The 18306-nt window shown below is 38.9% G+C and overlaps 1 protein-coding gene across 1 annotated transcript in view; it reads left to right on the top strand.

The window, feature by feature from the left end:
• The window catches only part of ATP1B3 (ATPase Na+/K+ transporting subunit beta 3), a 41630-nt gene extending 24026 nt beyond the window's left edge, over positions 1-17604 (top strand). The window contains exons 4-7 of the mRNA XM_060149711.1: positions 5440-5624; positions 8341-8391; positions 14614-14700; positions 16929-17604. Of these exons, the coding sequence (XP_060005694.1) occupies positions 5440-5624; positions 8341-8391; positions 14614-14700; positions 16929-17099 (494 nt within the window). The 3' untranslated portion in view covers positions 17100-17604. The remainder of the gene's footprint in view (positions 1-5439; positions 5625-8340; positions 8392-14613; positions 14701-16928) is intronic.
• The last annotated feature ends 702 nt before the right edge of the window (positions 17605-18306 follow it).

The following is an 18306-nucleotide window of genomic DNA, read 5'->3' as shown; positions in this document are numbered from 1 at the left end:
TTACAGAAACTAGTACCAAATTATGATTACTTTTAGAAACATTATTCTTAGAGTTTGTCTTGCCTTTTTCTTTCTTTCTGTTAAACACAGTCAATTGAGAGGACTTGGCAAGTGGAATTTACTGTTATTCATGATGAATTTATGATTAGTCCATATTCTGACTTACGGAAAGCACAGGGGCCTAACCCTAATGGGCAGTTTATTTGATTTTTTTTTAATCTACCCTTTAATAAGTACATGAAGTAGGTTCATTGAAGCATAACATTTGTATCTGCATCAAAACAAATAGCATGTGACTAATGGAGCAAAACTATATTATAAAATGATGCCTCTAAGGATTTGGATCTTCGGGTCCAGTGTAGTGCTTGCGGTGTGGGGACGAGGAATGGTGTTCCTCATTAAAAGAAAAAAAGTTTGTGTATCGGTTGTGAGTTTTTCAGAGCTACTGGTTGCAGTGCTTTCTAATAGCCATCCTGGCCCAGTTTTCTCTTCCGTTTTGTCTGCCTTGACTCCACGGTATCAACATTCACCCGAATAGCCATCAAGCGCCATGGCCTCTTGGTTCACGGCTGCCGCAGCTCTTCCTCAGCCACGCTCTCCTGCAGTGCTTCTTAGAATGTGCAGGACTCCATTGCCACGGCCGCTGATGGGGCTCCCTATACAACCTTCTCGTTTGCTTAACTTGCCCTCGCTCTTTGTCTCCCTCACTGGGACTTCCAGTTCACTGACCCTTTTATTTTATCCCAGCCGCTCCCCGCTCAGCTGCCCTTCTGGTCAAGCTCGTCAATTCCATAGTTTTTCATTTCATTTTTACTTAAGCCAGTACTCTAAAATCCCTCGCCTCCTAGTCCGTTTGTCATAAAACTTGCAAGTAGATGAAGCCGTGCAGTGCCCCTAGATGAAGCCCTGTAATTCCTGGATGGAGCTCTTCCTTTGAGCCTGCCCTCTGAAGACTAATTAGCACTGTGAATACTTGATCACCTCCCTCATGGATCAGATCTACTGCCTGGCAATCCTGCTGAATTTCCCTGGGTAATTCTCTGAAGGGATTATTTCCAGCCTCTACTCAAAACTCTAGCTCCTTACCTTTTCCCCTATAACTCACTTTCTTCATATAACCTGGTTTCCTACTTCAAGAGAAACTAGAAATACTCAGGTGGAAACTCCCCCAGTTTCCTTGTTACCAGTAAAACCAGCCTTCAGTTGCAGCCTTTTTGTCTGTGATTTTCCTCCTGCTCTAACAAGGGGAGCTGCCCTTCCTCTTATCTAAGTCCACCTGTCTGGGTCACGTTTTGCATCTCATCCCCTCTCACTGCCTCGAGCATTATGGTAATTACTAATCCTTCTCATATATGTTTAGCCTCTCTGTTGGATCCTTTCTTGTCAACATGTAGAAATCCTCAACCTCCCTCCTATCTTAAATCAAAAACCTTTTGATCCTGGTCTTCTTCTACCTACCGTCCTAAATCTCTTTCCCTTGGGAGTTAAATGTATATTTATTATTTAAATGGAGATGTTTTTGTGAGAGTATAATCCATGGTTTGAGAACCAAATAGTAAAGAAAGGCGTATAAGTAGAACAGTAATTCCCTGCCGTACTCTGTTCTAGCTGTAGTCCTGTTCCTTTATTCAACAAATACTTCTTTTTGAGGGTCTTTTTTGTGTCAAGCACTCTTCTAATTTCCATCAATGAACAAACAAAGTTTCTGTGTTCATGGAGTTTTTATAATCTAGTGGTGTGTTAGAAGGTAATAAGTGCTGTGGAGGAAAATAAGGCAGAGAAAGGAAATAGGGAGAGTTGAGAGGGCTGTAATTTTAAGCAGAGTGGTCTGGGAAGGCCTCATTGAAAGGGAATGTTTGAGGAAAGATCTAAGGATGAGGGAAGTAGCCATGGAACTACCCAGCAGTAGGTGCAAAGGCCCTGAGGCTCACAATGTCCAGTGTGTTCAGCGTTCATCAAGGAAGTCAGAGGGGCTGGATGGAGTAAGTGGGGAGAGAGTAGTAGGAGATTGAGGTCAGGGAGTTAAAGGAGGACCAGATTGTGTAGGCCTTAGAGGCTGTTGTTCAGTTCTTTGACTTTCACAGTGACCAAGATGGAGGTTCTTAAGCAGAGAATAACATCATCTCAGATTTTTAAAGGATCACTCAGGCTGTTTTTTGAGACTAGACTGTAGAGGGGAATCAGGGAAGCTGGTTAGGAGGCCGTTGCAGTCACCTAGATGAGTGGAGATAGTGGCAAGGTCAGGAGCAGTGAGGCTGTGAGAAATCGTCTGATTCTGGATACATTTTCAACAGGAAATAACTTCATACTTTTGAACTTTTTCTTCTGTATCTTTAAATGCAATCTGCTGGCTCTTGATTTATCACTTTTATACATTGTCTTTACTTCCTGCCATGTTAAATGAGGATTTAGCTCACATGCCTCACACCTTCCCCTAATCTCAAATCAAAAGTAATTGAATTACTGTTTTATTTTCATTATTGGTTGCCTTCTTATACTTGTCTTTACGTCATATTCTACCATCTGTAGAGACTCTCTAACTCCCTTATTTGTATACTATCGTTTGAGAGTTCTCTTATGTCCCTTTTCTCTGGAGAACTCCTCCCTAGAGTCCTTCCCCTCTGCTGCAGTCTGTACTGGTTTCTGTCTAGGGCTTCTACCACCCAGCTGTCATTTGGGGAGTTTGTTTGATCCCTTTCGGATTGGATTCACTGTTTCTTGCCTCCTGCGTTCTTTTTCTTTATTTATTCCCTAGTTTTGATGGAGTATATTCTCAAATAACTTTGTAAGAAAAGATACATGAATACTCTTCCATTGTATATATACCACTATACTATTTAGCCATAAAAAAAGAATGAAATCTTACTATTTGCAGCAACATGGATGGACCTAAAGGGCATGATGCTAAGTGAAATAAACAGACAAATACCAAATGATCTCACTTATATGTGGAATCTAAGAAACAAATAAGAAAACCAAGCTCATAGATGCAGAGAACAGATAGATTGGTTGTTGCCAGAGGCAGCAGGGGGCTGGGCTGAAGTTGTGAAGGAAGGTCAAAAGGTACACACTTCCAGTTAGAAATAAATAAGCCCTGGGGATGTAATGTACAGCATGGTGACGCTAGTTAACACTACTGTATTGCGTATTGGGAAGTTCCTAAGAGAGTAGATCTTAAAAGTCCTCATCACAAGAAAAAAATTTGTAACTATACATAGCGACAAGATGTTAACTAGACTTATTGTGGTGATCATTTCACAATGTGTACAAATATTCAAGCATTCATTGTGTTGTACACATGAAACATGTTATATGTGAATTATATCTCAATTTGTATTTAAATTTAAAAAAAATTTTTAAGATACATGGAATGTAGGTTTTTAATCCTTTCATTTCTGAAAATGACTTCTGCTTTTACTGTTCTAGTTTAGCTGTGTATATAATTTTAGTTCCTTTGTATTTGCCTTTTTCTGCTCAACAGTGTTTTTTGTTTTTGTTTTTAAATGTATTTCCTTAGGGTTCTAAAATTCCCAAGTGTTGGTGTCAGTCTCTGAAATATCACTTTGTTGGAAACTTGATGGGGTCTTTCGAGATGAAGAGTTAGATTCTCCAGTTGAGGAAACTATTATTACTTGAAAATTTCCTCACCTCAGTTTTCTGGTTCTCTTTCTAGAGCTATTCTGTTAGTTGTTGGGTTTTGGATCTCTTGTTTTTCTCTCATTTTCTACTTTTGCTTTATTATACTGGGGATTTACTTTTAGATCTTCAATGTTCAGCATGCCCTCCCCCCTCCCTTTTTTTAAACTTTGAATTGTCATTGTTGCTCTTAGGAATGCCTTTCTGGTGTTTAAAAGATACAGTCTCTTGTTAAAAGATACATTATCTGCTCTGGGTTGGGTTTTTTTCCCCCCTTGAATACTAATTAGAATTTAAAATCTTATATTGTTCAAATTATCTTTCAGGTCTCTCCCCCCCCCCCCCCCCCCCGTTTACCTGCACCTTTTTCTATCTTACTTTAGGCTTTCCTCAGGAATGTGGGGTTCTGTGCTCTCTCTGGGAATGGTCACCTTTCTCTGTTCCCATCATGTGCTGAGCAGGGGTCTTCATATTCTGACCATTCATCCAACTCCTTGACTTAGAGCGGTTTTGTGTAGAAGTGGAAGTTGGCATCATACAAAAATGGTCCCTGATGAACTGTACCAACAGAGTATATGCAGGAGAAGCCCTTGGAGGAAACTGATGTAGGCCTTGAATATTTTCTGCCAAATGACATTCATGATTGTGCCACGAAAGTCAAAAAGGAGTGACGAATGTCAGTGGTACTGTTTTGTTTTAAAAGTTTACTCCTATCCCCCCTCCCCAATACCTGAGTCATTCTTGGCTATTTAATGGGTACATAGTTCCCATGATATCCTAATTTTTGATAAATAAAAGTTGAAACCAAAATTTTTGACTTTTTTTTTTTTAAGGGAAAGATCATACTTCCTTTTAAAAGTGTTTACTTTGGGACTTCCCTGGTGGTCCAGTGGTTCAGCACTTTCCCTGCTGGGGCCTGGGTTCAGTCCCTGGCCTGGGAACTAAGATCCCACAAGCCTCGTGGCATGGCAAGCAAGCAAGCAAATGAACAAATTTAAATAAATTTAAATAAAGTTAAATAAGTATATGTGAGTACTTTGAAATTTTGGTTCCTGTTTTTGGTTGAATTCATTTTAGGCTGGCCTTTTTCTGGTACCATTTATACCCACACACCAACAGTTCTTATTGAGGCATTGTGGCACCGTGTTTATTAGTGAGTGCCTTGCAGTAGCCTAAGCTCATTGAGGGCAGGGTCCACAGCAGACTGGCTCCCCGTTGTGCCCCTTTTGTCTAACAGTGTGTCAAGTGCACAGCAAACATTCGAAAAATTGTTGAATTGTCTCCCTCTCCTTCCTTCCCTATCTCCAAGTTGTAACCATTTTACTCCTTCATCCCCTTTGGATCTATCTTGTTACCTCCATCTCTGCTGAAAACACCCTTTTGTAAGCTAACGTTAACTCACATGTACACCTTTCTTTAGGCCCTTCATTTATGATTTTATCCTCAACACCTGTCTTACCCACTACACTGTAAATTACCTCCATAAGGGCAGAGGTAATGCGTTTTTATGTCCTCACCATTGTATCTTTTGGGCCAAGAGCATCGCGGGCGTTCAGGTAATGCTGTAGCCGTGGCTAGTGCCACCTAATGGTGACAAAAGAAATCTGTCACCCAGTTTGTATTGAAATGAAATAAACTGCAAAGCGCTAGATAGCAATCGGACTTTAAAGGAACAGACTTAACATTCTTTCCCTAAAATTTTCCAGTAAATGGCATTGCTGTTTTTGTCTTTGAAGAATGTTGTCCAAAGGATGATATATTTCTGGTTGTGTTTAAGGTCCTTTTCGGCTGTTTCCTTTTTAGCGTATGGCTTAGAAGAACAGAAGAATCTCACAGATTGTCGCAGTGGAGCGCTTTTTGAGCAGAAGGGTCCAGAATATACTTCGTGTCGGTTTCCTCTTGTCTTACTCGAAGCGTGCAGTGGTGTGGATGATCCCGAGTTTGGCTACTCCACAGGACGCCCTTGTATTCTTGTGAAAATGAACAGAGTATGTACATAATTTATTGCTGCGGCTGCTTTTTCCAAATCTCTTCTATTAAGAAGCTGGCAACTGTTTATTCAGTGCTCTCTCACTTGGTGGTAGCTTGTGTAAAAAGCTAACAGTGATATTGACCTTTGGAAAATTAATACAGAAAAAAACAATTGGTTCATAGATGAGTCATAAATTAGGGAGTAACGCAACTTCAGTTTTTCTCTTTTGGAACTAGCTGTATGCACTTAAGCGTAGATCAGAGCTTCAGGGATCAGGTATTCTGGGGATCATGCCCACAGCATGGTTGTGTTAATATGCTGTGCTCATCTTTGCATCCTGTGTGGCAATGTAATTTAAAATCCCACGGCAAACTTACAAAGTTTTGGCTTATTTAACTTTTTCTGAATATTTAGTAGCAAAGCATAGCTTTATAGTATATGTCTATGTAATTAAATAGTAGAAATAGAGATAAATTTGCATTAAAATGAACCCAGCAGCATCTTGCCATGTTGTCCAGAGAAAGTGCCTGAATTGTATAGCCATTAGCAAACCAAGAAGCTAATGTGCTCTACATCTAAGTAACAATGTTGTGGAGTCATTGTGCAAAAGGAAGATGCCTTCCTTGCATAATGAAGTGATCTCCAGACCCTGTGCCTTCCTGCTCTATAAATGGTACTGCAGAGTTGTGTTCTGATAGAGTTAACCTGTTGAGGCCTGTATGGTCTCCCTTGAAGAATGAGGTAATTCCTGGTCATTTACGCAGAGAAAAGGCAATTTCCTAAACAGGTGCAGACCTCTCAAGGGCTTGAGTTTACATATCACTAAAGTTACCATCCCTAATAAAACTAAAACTTGAGTCTTCTGAAGTTGGCACTGCTAAATAAGGAGTTTCCCTGTAGGGAGAGCCAGCTAGACCCTTAAGCGCCCACACTGGCTTCCCTCCAGCCTCTCTTTCCCCTGTCCCCATGGACAGCGACAGTTTCTGATTATCTCATAGCACTCCGGAAATCATTCTGAAACATTGCCTGGCACATAGTAGGCGCTCAATAAACATTTAATGGGATATTTTAGCAAAACTTAGGAACTAAGGTTAACAAAGTGGAGGTGAAACTGAAGGCAAGATGGGTAGGCCTGGAAGTGGGAGCAATCTGAACAACTATTTCAAGGGGACCCCTACTTTCCTCAGAAATGCTAGGGAGCTCATACATACCACATACTGTTAAATAAAGTAGAAATGGGTTTTCACAATCCACACAAGAAACCCAGATAGTTTATTCCTCGATATCTGTGGGGAATTGGTTCTAGGACCCCTGAGGACACCAAAATCTGGAGGTGCTCAAGTCCCTTATATAAAATGGCGTAGTATTTGCATATAACCTGCGCACATCCTCCTGTGTACTCAAGCATCTCTAGAGTACTTATACCTAATTCAGTGTAAGTGCTGTGTAAAAAGTTGTCAGCACACAGCAAATTCGAATTTTGCTCTTTGGAACTTTCTGGAATTTTTTCCCCCAGATGTTTTTGATCTGCGATTGGTTGAATCTGCAGATGTGGAACCCCCCCCCCGATAGGGAGGGCCAACTGTAATGTGAAGCCAGGTGATCTAGCTTGTAAGATGAAGTAAACCCATTCCCTCCCACAGGGATGCCTTTTGTAATCCCTGCCTCCTAGGAGTATCTTCACAACACCTAGATTGATGGAAAATCTGTTCCCAATATAAAGCCAAGAGAAGAAATTCCAGTTCCATCTGCCACAGGACCAACCTTCTGAGTTTGTTTTCTTTGTCAGTATGTCCTCTGAATGATGAGGATGTGAGATTATACTTGCTGATAGGGCAGAACTTCACAGGCATGCCAGGAAGGCATCATCAGGCACACAGGGATCGGCAGTGACATGTTGCATAAGGGTGTAGCAGGGCATTTAATCCCAGTATAGTTTGTTCCAAAATCATTGCAAGGGCACGGATAGTTACTGCTCTTGAAATTATTATTTCGGTTGCAACAATACCTGTCTTTCGGGAGGAGTACTTACATTTTACAGGCATTCACATTAAAATGTATATAAATTATAAAATTATAAAATATAAATTAAAATGCATATAATTCAAAAGGACAAAAAATCCTCTCATAAAATATATGGATAAATATCTGTTATCATTCATACAGAGTTAGTTATATCAACCACATAAATGAAAGCCTCATTACATAGAACTGAGTGGTGCTGTGAGAGTCCTCAAAATGGGATTCATTAAGCGTATGTGTTTTGTAGAACAGATAGATGTGAAATACAACAGGGCTCTGTGGAAGCCTTATGGAAACATGGTAGCGTTGTGACCTAATATATTTTCATGAAGAACAGTTATTATATTATGCCTTTGCCATTCTTATTTGCATTAATGATGTGTTCATATAAATAACGAAATGTAAAGGTTTCTGTTTATTTCTTGTTTTAGGGTAGCAAAGTGCAATGCTGTGTTTTGGTCAATTCGTTGATAACTGATATATTTTCTAAATTGTCCTAGTACTATAATAAGATAGATAATTGGTAAGATTATTGTATTGAAAAGTCTGTTCTAATCCTCTAAAATAAAATTAAAAGGCAGAGGTAACAGGGTTTTAATGCAGTGTTAGTGTTCATCTCAACCCTCCCACCCGTGTCCCCAGCAATGAAGGAAGACGTTCTGTTGTGTACAGTTGTGATGTTTCAGTTAATCAATGTTTCTTTACCTTAGATAATTGGATTAAAGCCTCAAGGAGAACCAAGGATAGAATGTATTTTGAAGGTTAGTATTCAGAAAATAACCCAACTTCTGTTAAAACCTTAGTGTATCTTAAAAATACTTTAAAAGTCTAATGAATTTAGTCATTTTTTTCTTCCCTGTCACATTTTTAAAGTCCATTGTAGTCCCATTCTTAGAAGAATGAAACTCCACCAACCTTTGGGGGTAGCCCTTCTCTGTTTGCTAATAATAATTCAAAAAGACTTATTTTCCATGTGCATTTGATTTCACATACTTTGCCTTTATATTTACATATACCATATTTCACTGATTTTAAGATTCATTTTCTTTTTTCTAGCTTGATAACACCAAAATTGGGGTTGGCCTTATAACTGATAGTGACTTAATAGTGTATAAGATTTTTTCTTTCTTAATAGTACATAAATTGGTGTACATCAGTGGCATCTGAGATTTAATGAAAAACATGGCACATTTTCCTTAAGGAGGCATTATTTTGCTCTCTCATCCCTACTTTATTTTTTCCAGAGCACTGTGCTGTTTTCCTTTCATAATTTCTTTTGTTTTCTCTCCATGCTGCAAAGTTCAACTAAGACAAATATGTAAATGATGGGTAAGAGTTCTCAGGAGAAACTGTTAAGTTCTAAATTTAATTTTATCATTGTGTAAAATATTAGCATTCCAGCTCCAGTTAATATGTCAGAAGTGTCTTACTTGAAATGTTACATTGAAATCACTTCTAAAGTTGTTTGCCAAAGAAAACTGTAATCCCTTTTAACGATGAATGGATTTCTTATTTGGGCAGAAACTTCTTGCTGGGTGGTTCTCAAATCTGATCATGCATCAGAATCACTTGGAGGGTTTCTTAGGTCCCAGTTCTGCAGTTTCTGACTCAGTAGGTCCGGGGTGAGGCTGCAGAATTTGCGTTTTTAACTAAAGTTTCCAAGTGATGGTGATGCTGCTGGTCTGGGACCCACACTCTGAGAACTCCTGCTTTAGAATATCCTTATTGATTTATTTTGAGTATTTATTCACGATTTAGAATAGAATGAAAAGCTGGGAAGTTTGTGTTTTTCTCATCTGGGTTGAAGTATGCATGTGTGACCATAGGCAGCTCACTTTATCTCCTTATGCCATAGTCAGCTCAGCAGGAAACTTGGATTAAAAAATCAGAACCTCACTTAAAACCAGATGCTGCATCTAAGCTGAGTTTTTCTTGGTATACAAATCCTTCTAAAAATCTAGTGAGCTTCTACTGTCATCTCAAAACAGGAGAAAACGTTACACCTACAAGACAGATTTAGGAAATGTATGGTGTAACTCTGTGATCCCCCTTGCTTGCAATTCTTTCCAGTAGAAGGTTCCCGAGGCTGGCTGTGAGCCTTCAGCCAGTGGAAGTGCTGATTTTATGAGCGTCCTGTGTGCAGGAACTTTTGCCTCTGCATGTGAGCAGACAATGTAGATATACTTGGAACAGTGGGTCTGTGGAGCCAACACCATCAAGAAAGGAAAACACACACACACACACACACACACACACACACACACACACACACACACAGCCAGAAGGACAAAAGCCTTCCACTCCCTTCCTAAGGTTTACTTCTGTAAGCCTTTGGCCAGTATAAACTCCTCCATGTTAACTCTTCACTTAGGATTACAAATGGATTTTTCTCCTTGTTATCTGTTATGTATCTTTTGCTTCTAGAACAGTTGGGGGAACTATTCTAGAATAGTTGGGGGAACTTCTAGAATAGTTGGAGGAACATCTGGTCTAATGACTCAGATTTCAATTTGCTGTCCCTTTTGCTTTGAAGAGTTGTGTGGAAAGTACATAAAATAATCAAAATAATAGATGGGGTTTTTGTTTTGTTTATTTAGTTGTGGAATATTTTTGTTTTTAGAAAAAAACACAAAATTGGAGGAAATCTTTGTAAAACTGCATTTTACTCGTTGGCTAGTCACAAAGGAGTAATCAGGTGGAATCCATAAATTTTCGAGGTGTGGCTCTGTGAACAGATGGCAACATTTACTGCATATCACCATATTGCTGTTTTCCATTAGATTTGTCTATAATCAAGTGTTCTTAGTGTAAATTCTTTAGTTGACTTAATTTTAATATAATACATTTGTCTTTTATTTTGTCTTGTATTCTTAACTTTGATCTGCTTTTATTTATTTATAGGGATTTTTTTTGTCTTGTTTTTGTTTATTTATTTATTTATTTGGTTGGGCCTGGTCTTACTTGTAGCAGGTGGGCTCCTTAGTTGCAGCTTGCCAGCCCCTTAGTTGCAGCACGTGGGCTCCTTAGTTGTGACATGTGAACTCAGTTGAGGCACGCATGTGGGATCTAGTTCCCTGACTAGGAATCAAACCCCTGTGCCCTGCATCGGGAGCGTGGAGTCTTATCCACTGTGCCACTGGGGCAGTCCTTTAATTGCTTTCATACAAGTTAAGAGTCCTGGAAACACTAAAACATTGATGACAGAACATGCTTTTACAGGTGGCCTTTAATTTTAAAGGATGGTTCCTGCAAAAGATGTAATATTCATATTTATGTCATTAGTGTTTTTTTAAATTTTCTTACAAAAGTGAATCGTGTTCATTTAAGAAAATATAGAAAAATGCAGAAGGAAAACATTTGGTAAATGCTACCCAGAGTTAATCACTGCTTAGAACATTTGGTGTGTGTTCTTCAAGTTACTTACAGGTGATGACTCTACAGTAGAACCAAAATACATTAGTTTTAAACCTTTATTTTGTTTTCAGTGGAACTTAGTGACTGCTAATAGACTCTTGGACTTAGTTGCTCATGGTTTCCAATATGATGCCATTCGTATACTTAGAGAACCATGACATGTAGCTTCACCGTAAAGTACCTCATCATTGTTCAGATATGCATTTTATTATTTCACAATTTCTAAATGTTAATTTTAAGTAGAAGTCTGCCAACGTGATGGCTTAGGCACAAACCCGTAGAACAATTAATTGAGCATGTGACCATAACTCTGAGCCTCAGTTCCCCTCTCTATAACTGATCCTACACACTTAAGGGTTTTAGGCCTAAATGAGGTAAATATAAACTGAGTGTGGTATGTGGCTGAAAATGCACACTGAAGTGCTCAGTAAACTGTAACCCAGGGCTTCCCTGGTGGCACAGTGGTTAAGAATCCACCTGCCAGCGCCAGGGACATGGGTTCAATCCCTGATCCAGGAAGATCCCACATGCCGCGGAGCAGCTAAGCCCGTGCGCCACAGCTACTGAAGCCCGCGCGTACGTGCCGCAACTACTGAGCCCGAGTGCTGTCTGAGCTCTGCAACAAGAGAAGCCACCGCAATGACAAGCCCACGCACCGCAATGAAGAGTAGCCCCGGCTCGCCACAACTAGAGAAAGCCCGCGAACAGCAACAGACCCAACACAGCCAAAAATAAATAAATTAATTAATTAATTAAAGAAAACCTTTTACATTTTGGGGAACATCTCTGTGTTTCTATGAATTATTAAGGAAAAATAGGTTAAAAGTAATTAATGGGGCTTCCCTGGTGGCGCAGTGGTTGGGAGTCCGCCTGCCGATGCCGGGGACGCGGGTTCGTGCCCCGCTCCAGGAGGATCCCGCGTGCCGCAGAGTGGCTGGGCCTGTGAGCCGTGGCCACTGGGCCTGCGCGTCCGGAGCCTGTGCTCCTCAGTGGGAGAGGCCACAACAGTGAGAGGCCCGCGTACCGCAAAAAAAAAAAAAAAAGTAATTAATGTACAAAAGTACTTATATCAAAGTGACTATTTTTTTCTCCTATATAAAATGTTACTTTAGACTCTTTTTAGCATGTATTCTGGTTTTTTCAATTTGTTTTTCATTTTTATTGGAGTATAGTTGATTTACAATGTTGTGTTAGTTTCAGGTGTACAGCAAAGTGAATCAGTTATACATACACATATATCCACTCCTTTTTAGATTCTTTTTAGACTTTTTTTAAATTAAGGAGTACAAATGTAGGGTGGTGTTTGAATAGTGAATGAAAAATGGCTTCTGCAGTTTCCCTTAGCCTTGTTATCTCCTGTTCTTCTTTTTTTTTTTTATAAATTTATTTTTGGCTGCATTGGGTCTTCATTCGAGCGGGCGCTGCTCTTCCTTGCAGTGCACGGGCTTCTCATTGTGGCGGCTTCTCTTGTTGCGGAGCACAGGCTATAGGCGTGCTGTACTTGTGGCACGTGGGCTTAGTTGCTCCACGACATGTGGGATCTTCCCTGACCAGGGCTCGAACCCATGTCCCCTGCGTTGGCAGGCGGATTCTTAACCACTGTGCCACCATGGAAGCCCCTCTCCTGTTCTTTCTACGTATTGTTGATCTGGATCGTTAGAACTTGCCCTTTTTGTGGGTTGTCATCGCTTTATGCTTTGCTGTCTTGCCTGTGTCGCTTGTCCATGTGTTTCTCTCACCCCATGCACATCTGCTGCTTCGTGGTGGTTAAGGGAAGTAAGCAGAGTACCGCTTCCCTTAGAGAAGATTCTTAGTTTTGCTATAGTGTTGCATGTATGCTTTCAAAAGTAGAAATTCGTGTATTCAAATCTAGAATGCAAACATTTAGTAACGTTTTATTTTAATTAGTGCCTTGTGAAGTTGCCACTGATTTTAATCATTGTTGTCTGTCATCTACTCAGTATGTGTAAAAGCGACAGTCATTAATATTGGGTCTACTCAGAATGTGTTACATGAGAATTTTCATAAATTGCTTATTTTTCAAGAAGAATACTATATTTGTATCATTATCTTGTATATCAGTTTTTTTTTGAGGTATGGTTGATTTATAATATTACATAAGTTTCAGGTGTGCAACACAGTGATTCACAATTGTTAAATATTATACTTCATGTATAGTTATTATAAAATATTGGCTATATTCCCTGTGCTGTACAGTTTATCCTTGTAGCTTTTCTATTTTTATTTTTTTATAAATTTATTTTATTTATTTATTGTTTTTGGCTACCTTGGGTCTTCGTTGCTGCATGCGGGCTTTCTCTGGTTGCAGTGAGTGGGGGCTACTCTTTGTTGCGGTGAGCGGGTTTCTTTCTCATTGCGGTAGCTTCTCTTGTTGTGGAGCACAGGCTGTAGGCGCGTGGGCTTCAGTAGTTGTGGCACGCGGGCTCAGTAGTTGTGGCTCGCGGGCTCTAGAGCACAGGCTCAGTAGTTGTGGCGCACGGACTTAGTTGTTCCGCGGCATGTGGGATCTTCCCGGACCAGGGCTCAAACCCGTGTCCCCTGCATTGACAGGTGGATTCCCAACCACTGTGCCACCAGGGAAGCCCAGCTTATTTATCTTATACATGGTAGTTTGTACCTCTTAATCCCCTACCCCTATATTGCCCCTCTCCCCTTCCCTCTCCCCAAAGGTAACTACTAATTTGTTTTCTATATCTGAAAGTCTGTTTCTTTTTTGTTGTATCAGTTTTTTGTTTGCTTGTTTGTTTGTTTAAATTTATTTTTTGGGTGTGCCTAGCGGCATCCCAGATCTTAGTTCCCTGACCAGGGATGGAATCCGTGCCCCCTGCAGTGGAAGCGCAGAGGCTTAACCACTGGACCGCCAGGGAAGTTCCTGTATCAGCTTTTTTAATACGTGGAATATAATTGCAGTAGACATATAATACCTCTAACTGATTTACATGTGCCCGTAAAAATTATTCAAGGGAAATGTGGTATTTAAATTAGTTAAGAAGGGTATTCCTTGGAGTACTTTAAATTTTCCCCAGCAGTGTGTCAGCTGCATCATAGTTTCCACCTCTGGTTACAGTTATCATGGTTGTTAATCATGTGAAACTTTTGGACCTGCTGCCTCCCAGGCCTGAGTGGTACCTTCTAGGTGTGGCAGCTATTGCTTTCCAGTCTGGAAGCACAATATTTTATTCATTTTAGAATTCATTGGTCCCAGACCTACTTGTGCATTCCTGCTGTCAGTGGCTGGAGAACTGGCATTTGGTAGTTGGAAGGCAGATAAGATTTTACAGACATTGCATGAGTAGATCTGGCTGTAAGTTAAAGGGACTGTCATGGAAAAGTATATAAGATATATTAGGAAATCAGGATAGTTTGTGTCAAACGGTTTAAATCAACATGAGTAAGTCTCTTTTCAAAAATACACTTGTGGTGAATGCAGTTGGAGCAACATTGTAGTTTCTTCATACTGTCCATAACTGATACTGCTTTAATAAAAATACATTTTTAAAAGCTATTTTTTGTGACCTAAAAAGGGTTTGTTTTGTTTTCAACTTTAGGGTGAAAATACAGCATTGCTATCAACTTATCCTTCCAATGGAATGATAGATTTAAAATATTTTCCATATTATGGGAAAAAACTGCATGTAAGTATTTAGAAGTTCTTAAGTGGTAGTGACTCTTGGAAAATTGGTAGTCTGTATTAAAATGCCAGTTGTCTGGATTAGGTAGACGTATGCCGTATGTAACGTGTGCATCATCTATTCTGGTTTTTATATACAAATGGTGATGGCAAATGGAGACTCCAGATCTTAACTACAAACACAAAACCGAAGCAGCTAAGTTAAAGGATGATTAGTTTCAAAATACAGTTTCCTCTTTCATTTCTTAGGGTGTGCTTATTTAAAGAATATAGAGAAGTAGTAAAGAAGTCATTATCCAGAGATAACTATTATTGTAGCGTAATTTCTTCCATAGTTTTTCTTTAAGTATATGTATATAAATAGCATTTTGTATGTATACTAGTAAACTTTTTATTTTGAAATGATTTTAAACATAAAGTGGCTAGAATAGTACAAAGGGTTCCTATAGACCCTTTACACAGATCTCCCATTTGTCTTATTAGTCTCCATATATATATATATACACACACATATATGTATGTATATGTATATATATGTATGTGAAATATATATATATAATTTTTCCCCCTGAACCATCATTGGCACTCAGTGATAAACATGGTGCCTCTTTACACTAAATGCTCTTTACATTAAATTTCCTAAAAATAAGGACATTATCATATATAACCATTAGCATTGATACTGTACTATTATCTAATCTACAGATCTTGTTGAAATGTCACCAGTTGTTCCAATAATGTCCTTTATTGCAAAAAAAAAAATTTTTTTTCCTGGTCTAGGATGTTACACTGTTATTCACCTATAACCTGGAACAGTTCCTCCATCTGTCTGTTTCATGCCCTTGAGCTCTTCAGAAATGAGTACAGGCCTTTTTTGGCTTACTTTGTTGGTTTATGTTCCTCAGTTTGAGTTTATCTGATGTTTTTCATGATTAAATGTAGGTTGTACATTTTTGGCAGGAATGCCTCAGAAGAAATGTTATGTCCTTTTCAGAATAGCATATCAGGAGGGACGTGGTGTTGAGTCCCATTAATGGTGATGTTAACCTTGTTAGGGTGGTGTCAGCCAGGTTTCCCTAATGTAAAGTTATACTTTTTTTTTTCTTTGTAAGTATCATGTGGGGAGAATACTTGGAGAATTTATAAAATTATTTCTCCTATAACTTTAGCATCTGTCAATTCTTTCCACAATCAGTTACTAATAGAATTGTTCTCAAATGTTTTTTCTAATTTCATCTTTTCTTTTTCCATTTACTAGTTGGCATTCCACTGTAAGGAAGAGCTTTTCCTTCTCCACTGTTTATTTATTTATATCAGTATATTCTCATGGATTCTTATTTAATTCAGGGGTTATATGTTATAATCATTTATTTTGGTGCTAATGTTGTCCCAGATTTGGCTGGTGGGAGACCTTCAGGCTGGCTCTGGCTCCTGTGTCCTTTAGACATGTTCCCTTGATTCCTATAGCACTTCCTTACTTTCTGGCACCACAAGATGTTCCAGGTTCTTCTTGTACTTTCCCTGCCTCAGCCCTGGAATCAGCCCCTAGTTCCTTTTAGTGAAGAATTGTATTTAGAAACCACAGTGATGGCAAAACAATTTTGAGTATATTTTTGTACCAAGTCACACAGCAACCATAAGTAAGGATGTTAGAAACCTAAGTAACATAATCAGTGAGGTAGATCTTCTGCATGTTTATCAAACATACTAATATGTAGATAGATACAATACATATCCTTCTCAGACACCCAGAACAGTCACAAAACTTTATCATAAAAAATGCATGCTCAAGTTTCATAAAATAGAAATATATTACAATACTTTCTGATCACAATGCAGGAAAACTAGAAATTATTGAAATAAAAGGGCCCTTCCAAAAGAGGGAGGAGGTGGGAACTCTCTAATCAACTCTTGGGGAAAGGGGGAAACTCAAACCAAGATTATAGAATATCTAAAAAACAATGAAGCACAACATAATCACAACCTATGGAATACACTTAAAGCAGTGCTTAGAGGAAAATTCATAGTCATAAACACTTTTATCAATAAAAATTAAAGTGAAAATAAATGAATATCCAGCTAAGGGGAAAAAAAGGTAGAGGATTAAAAAAATAATAGACCTAATTATTAAATTAAAATCTTGCTTTTTTAATTTTACAGAATAAACAAACTCCTGATAAAGTGTAAAGTTATTGCAGAATTTGAATTAATGTATTTTCCTTTATTTGCCAGGGGAGCTATCTACAGCCATTAGTTGCCGTCCAGCTCACCTTTGATAATAGAAATGACATAAACGAAGTCACAGTTGAGTGCAAGATTGATGGATCACCCAACCTAAAAAACCAGGATGATCGTGACAAGTTTTTAGGACGAGTTGTATTCAAAATCACCATGCGTCCATAGTAGGAGTTAAGATATCTCCACAGAGTAAACGTTGTGTTGTCTGTCTTCATTTTGTATCAGCTGGACCTGCCATTCCAGAATTATGAGACCGCCTTGGAGAAAGGTGGAGTGGTACATGACACTGGGGTAGCATCATAATGTGCTTCCACACCATAGTGTTCGGTATCCTTCAAAGTAACTGCCTGTTGCCTCTGCTGCCTTTTGAACGATGTACAGTCACCAGATAGGGACTGTGAACAGCTGATTCTGAACATGTAGGATGGGGGTTTGTCCAATTTTTATGTGGTTTAATTGCCAAGTGTCTAAAGCTTAATGTGCTGTGCTATGTAAATATTTTATAGATTTAACACTGGTTAACTGTCATATTTTGATGCCAGCAAAGTTTTAGGGGATAAAATGGTACCTGACCAACGTCAAATGACTTTATAGCTGCAAGAAATGCAGTGTGTGGAGAAGTTCTGTATGTGAGCAGGAAAAAGGAAAATAAAAGTGGATTTGAAAGGTTGTCTTGGATGTTTTGTAAAATTATTTTTTACATGCTGAATTAGTCTGTGGATCTTTTTGACTAGGAGCACAACCTTTTTGTTGTAAAACATGTAAAAACAAACAAAAAGAGTGATGGGATTATTTTCAGTGCTGGAACTAAATCTTTTAAAGTATTAAGATTAAAGTATTTTAGACCATAGATAAAAACTGCATTTTTAGGTTAGCCAGTAAGAATATGTGCACCTAAATTTTTATGGAGTTAAATTCATAATATTTAAATTGTATAATAGTTTGTGAAATCTTACTACTGCTTTTATTTAGCAGACTGTGGACTCTACAAATTGTGAAATATAAAAACTTGGAACTTATTCAAAGCTTCCAACCAAACAGTTTTATTTCAGCATTGTCTGATTAGTGTCATGAAATATTTCCTCCTTCAGTCTGAGGTGTTTGGTATGATTCTTTGTCATAATGTGAGCTACTTCTCCTCTGTTGAGAAAGGTGTGCTTCCCACATGATCTGTGGTTTTTTTAAAGCCCATTTTTAAAAATTGTTACTTTTCTCCTTAAAAAAAGGCAGGGCTAATATTCTTGAGGTTTTCTTTGTGTTGGTGCAAGCCAGGACGAGTGGGACCCAACCCAGCTGGCTCCGGAATGGCTGTCTGGAGGAAACATGAGTGCTCTGGGTGGCCTTGACTGGCCAGATGGGCCTTGGTGGCCCA

The sequence above is a fragment of the Lagenorhynchus albirostris genome, chromosome 5 (assembly GCF_949774975.1).
Source record: "Lagenorhynchus albirostris chromosome 5, mLagAlb1.1, whole genome shotgun sequence".
Classification (NCBI taxonomy): domain Eukaryota; kingdom Metazoa; phylum Chordata; class Mammalia; order Artiodactyla; family Delphinidae; genus Lagenorhynchus; species Lagenorhynchus albirostris.
This window is presented reverse-complemented; position numbering and strand designations above follow the sequence as displayed.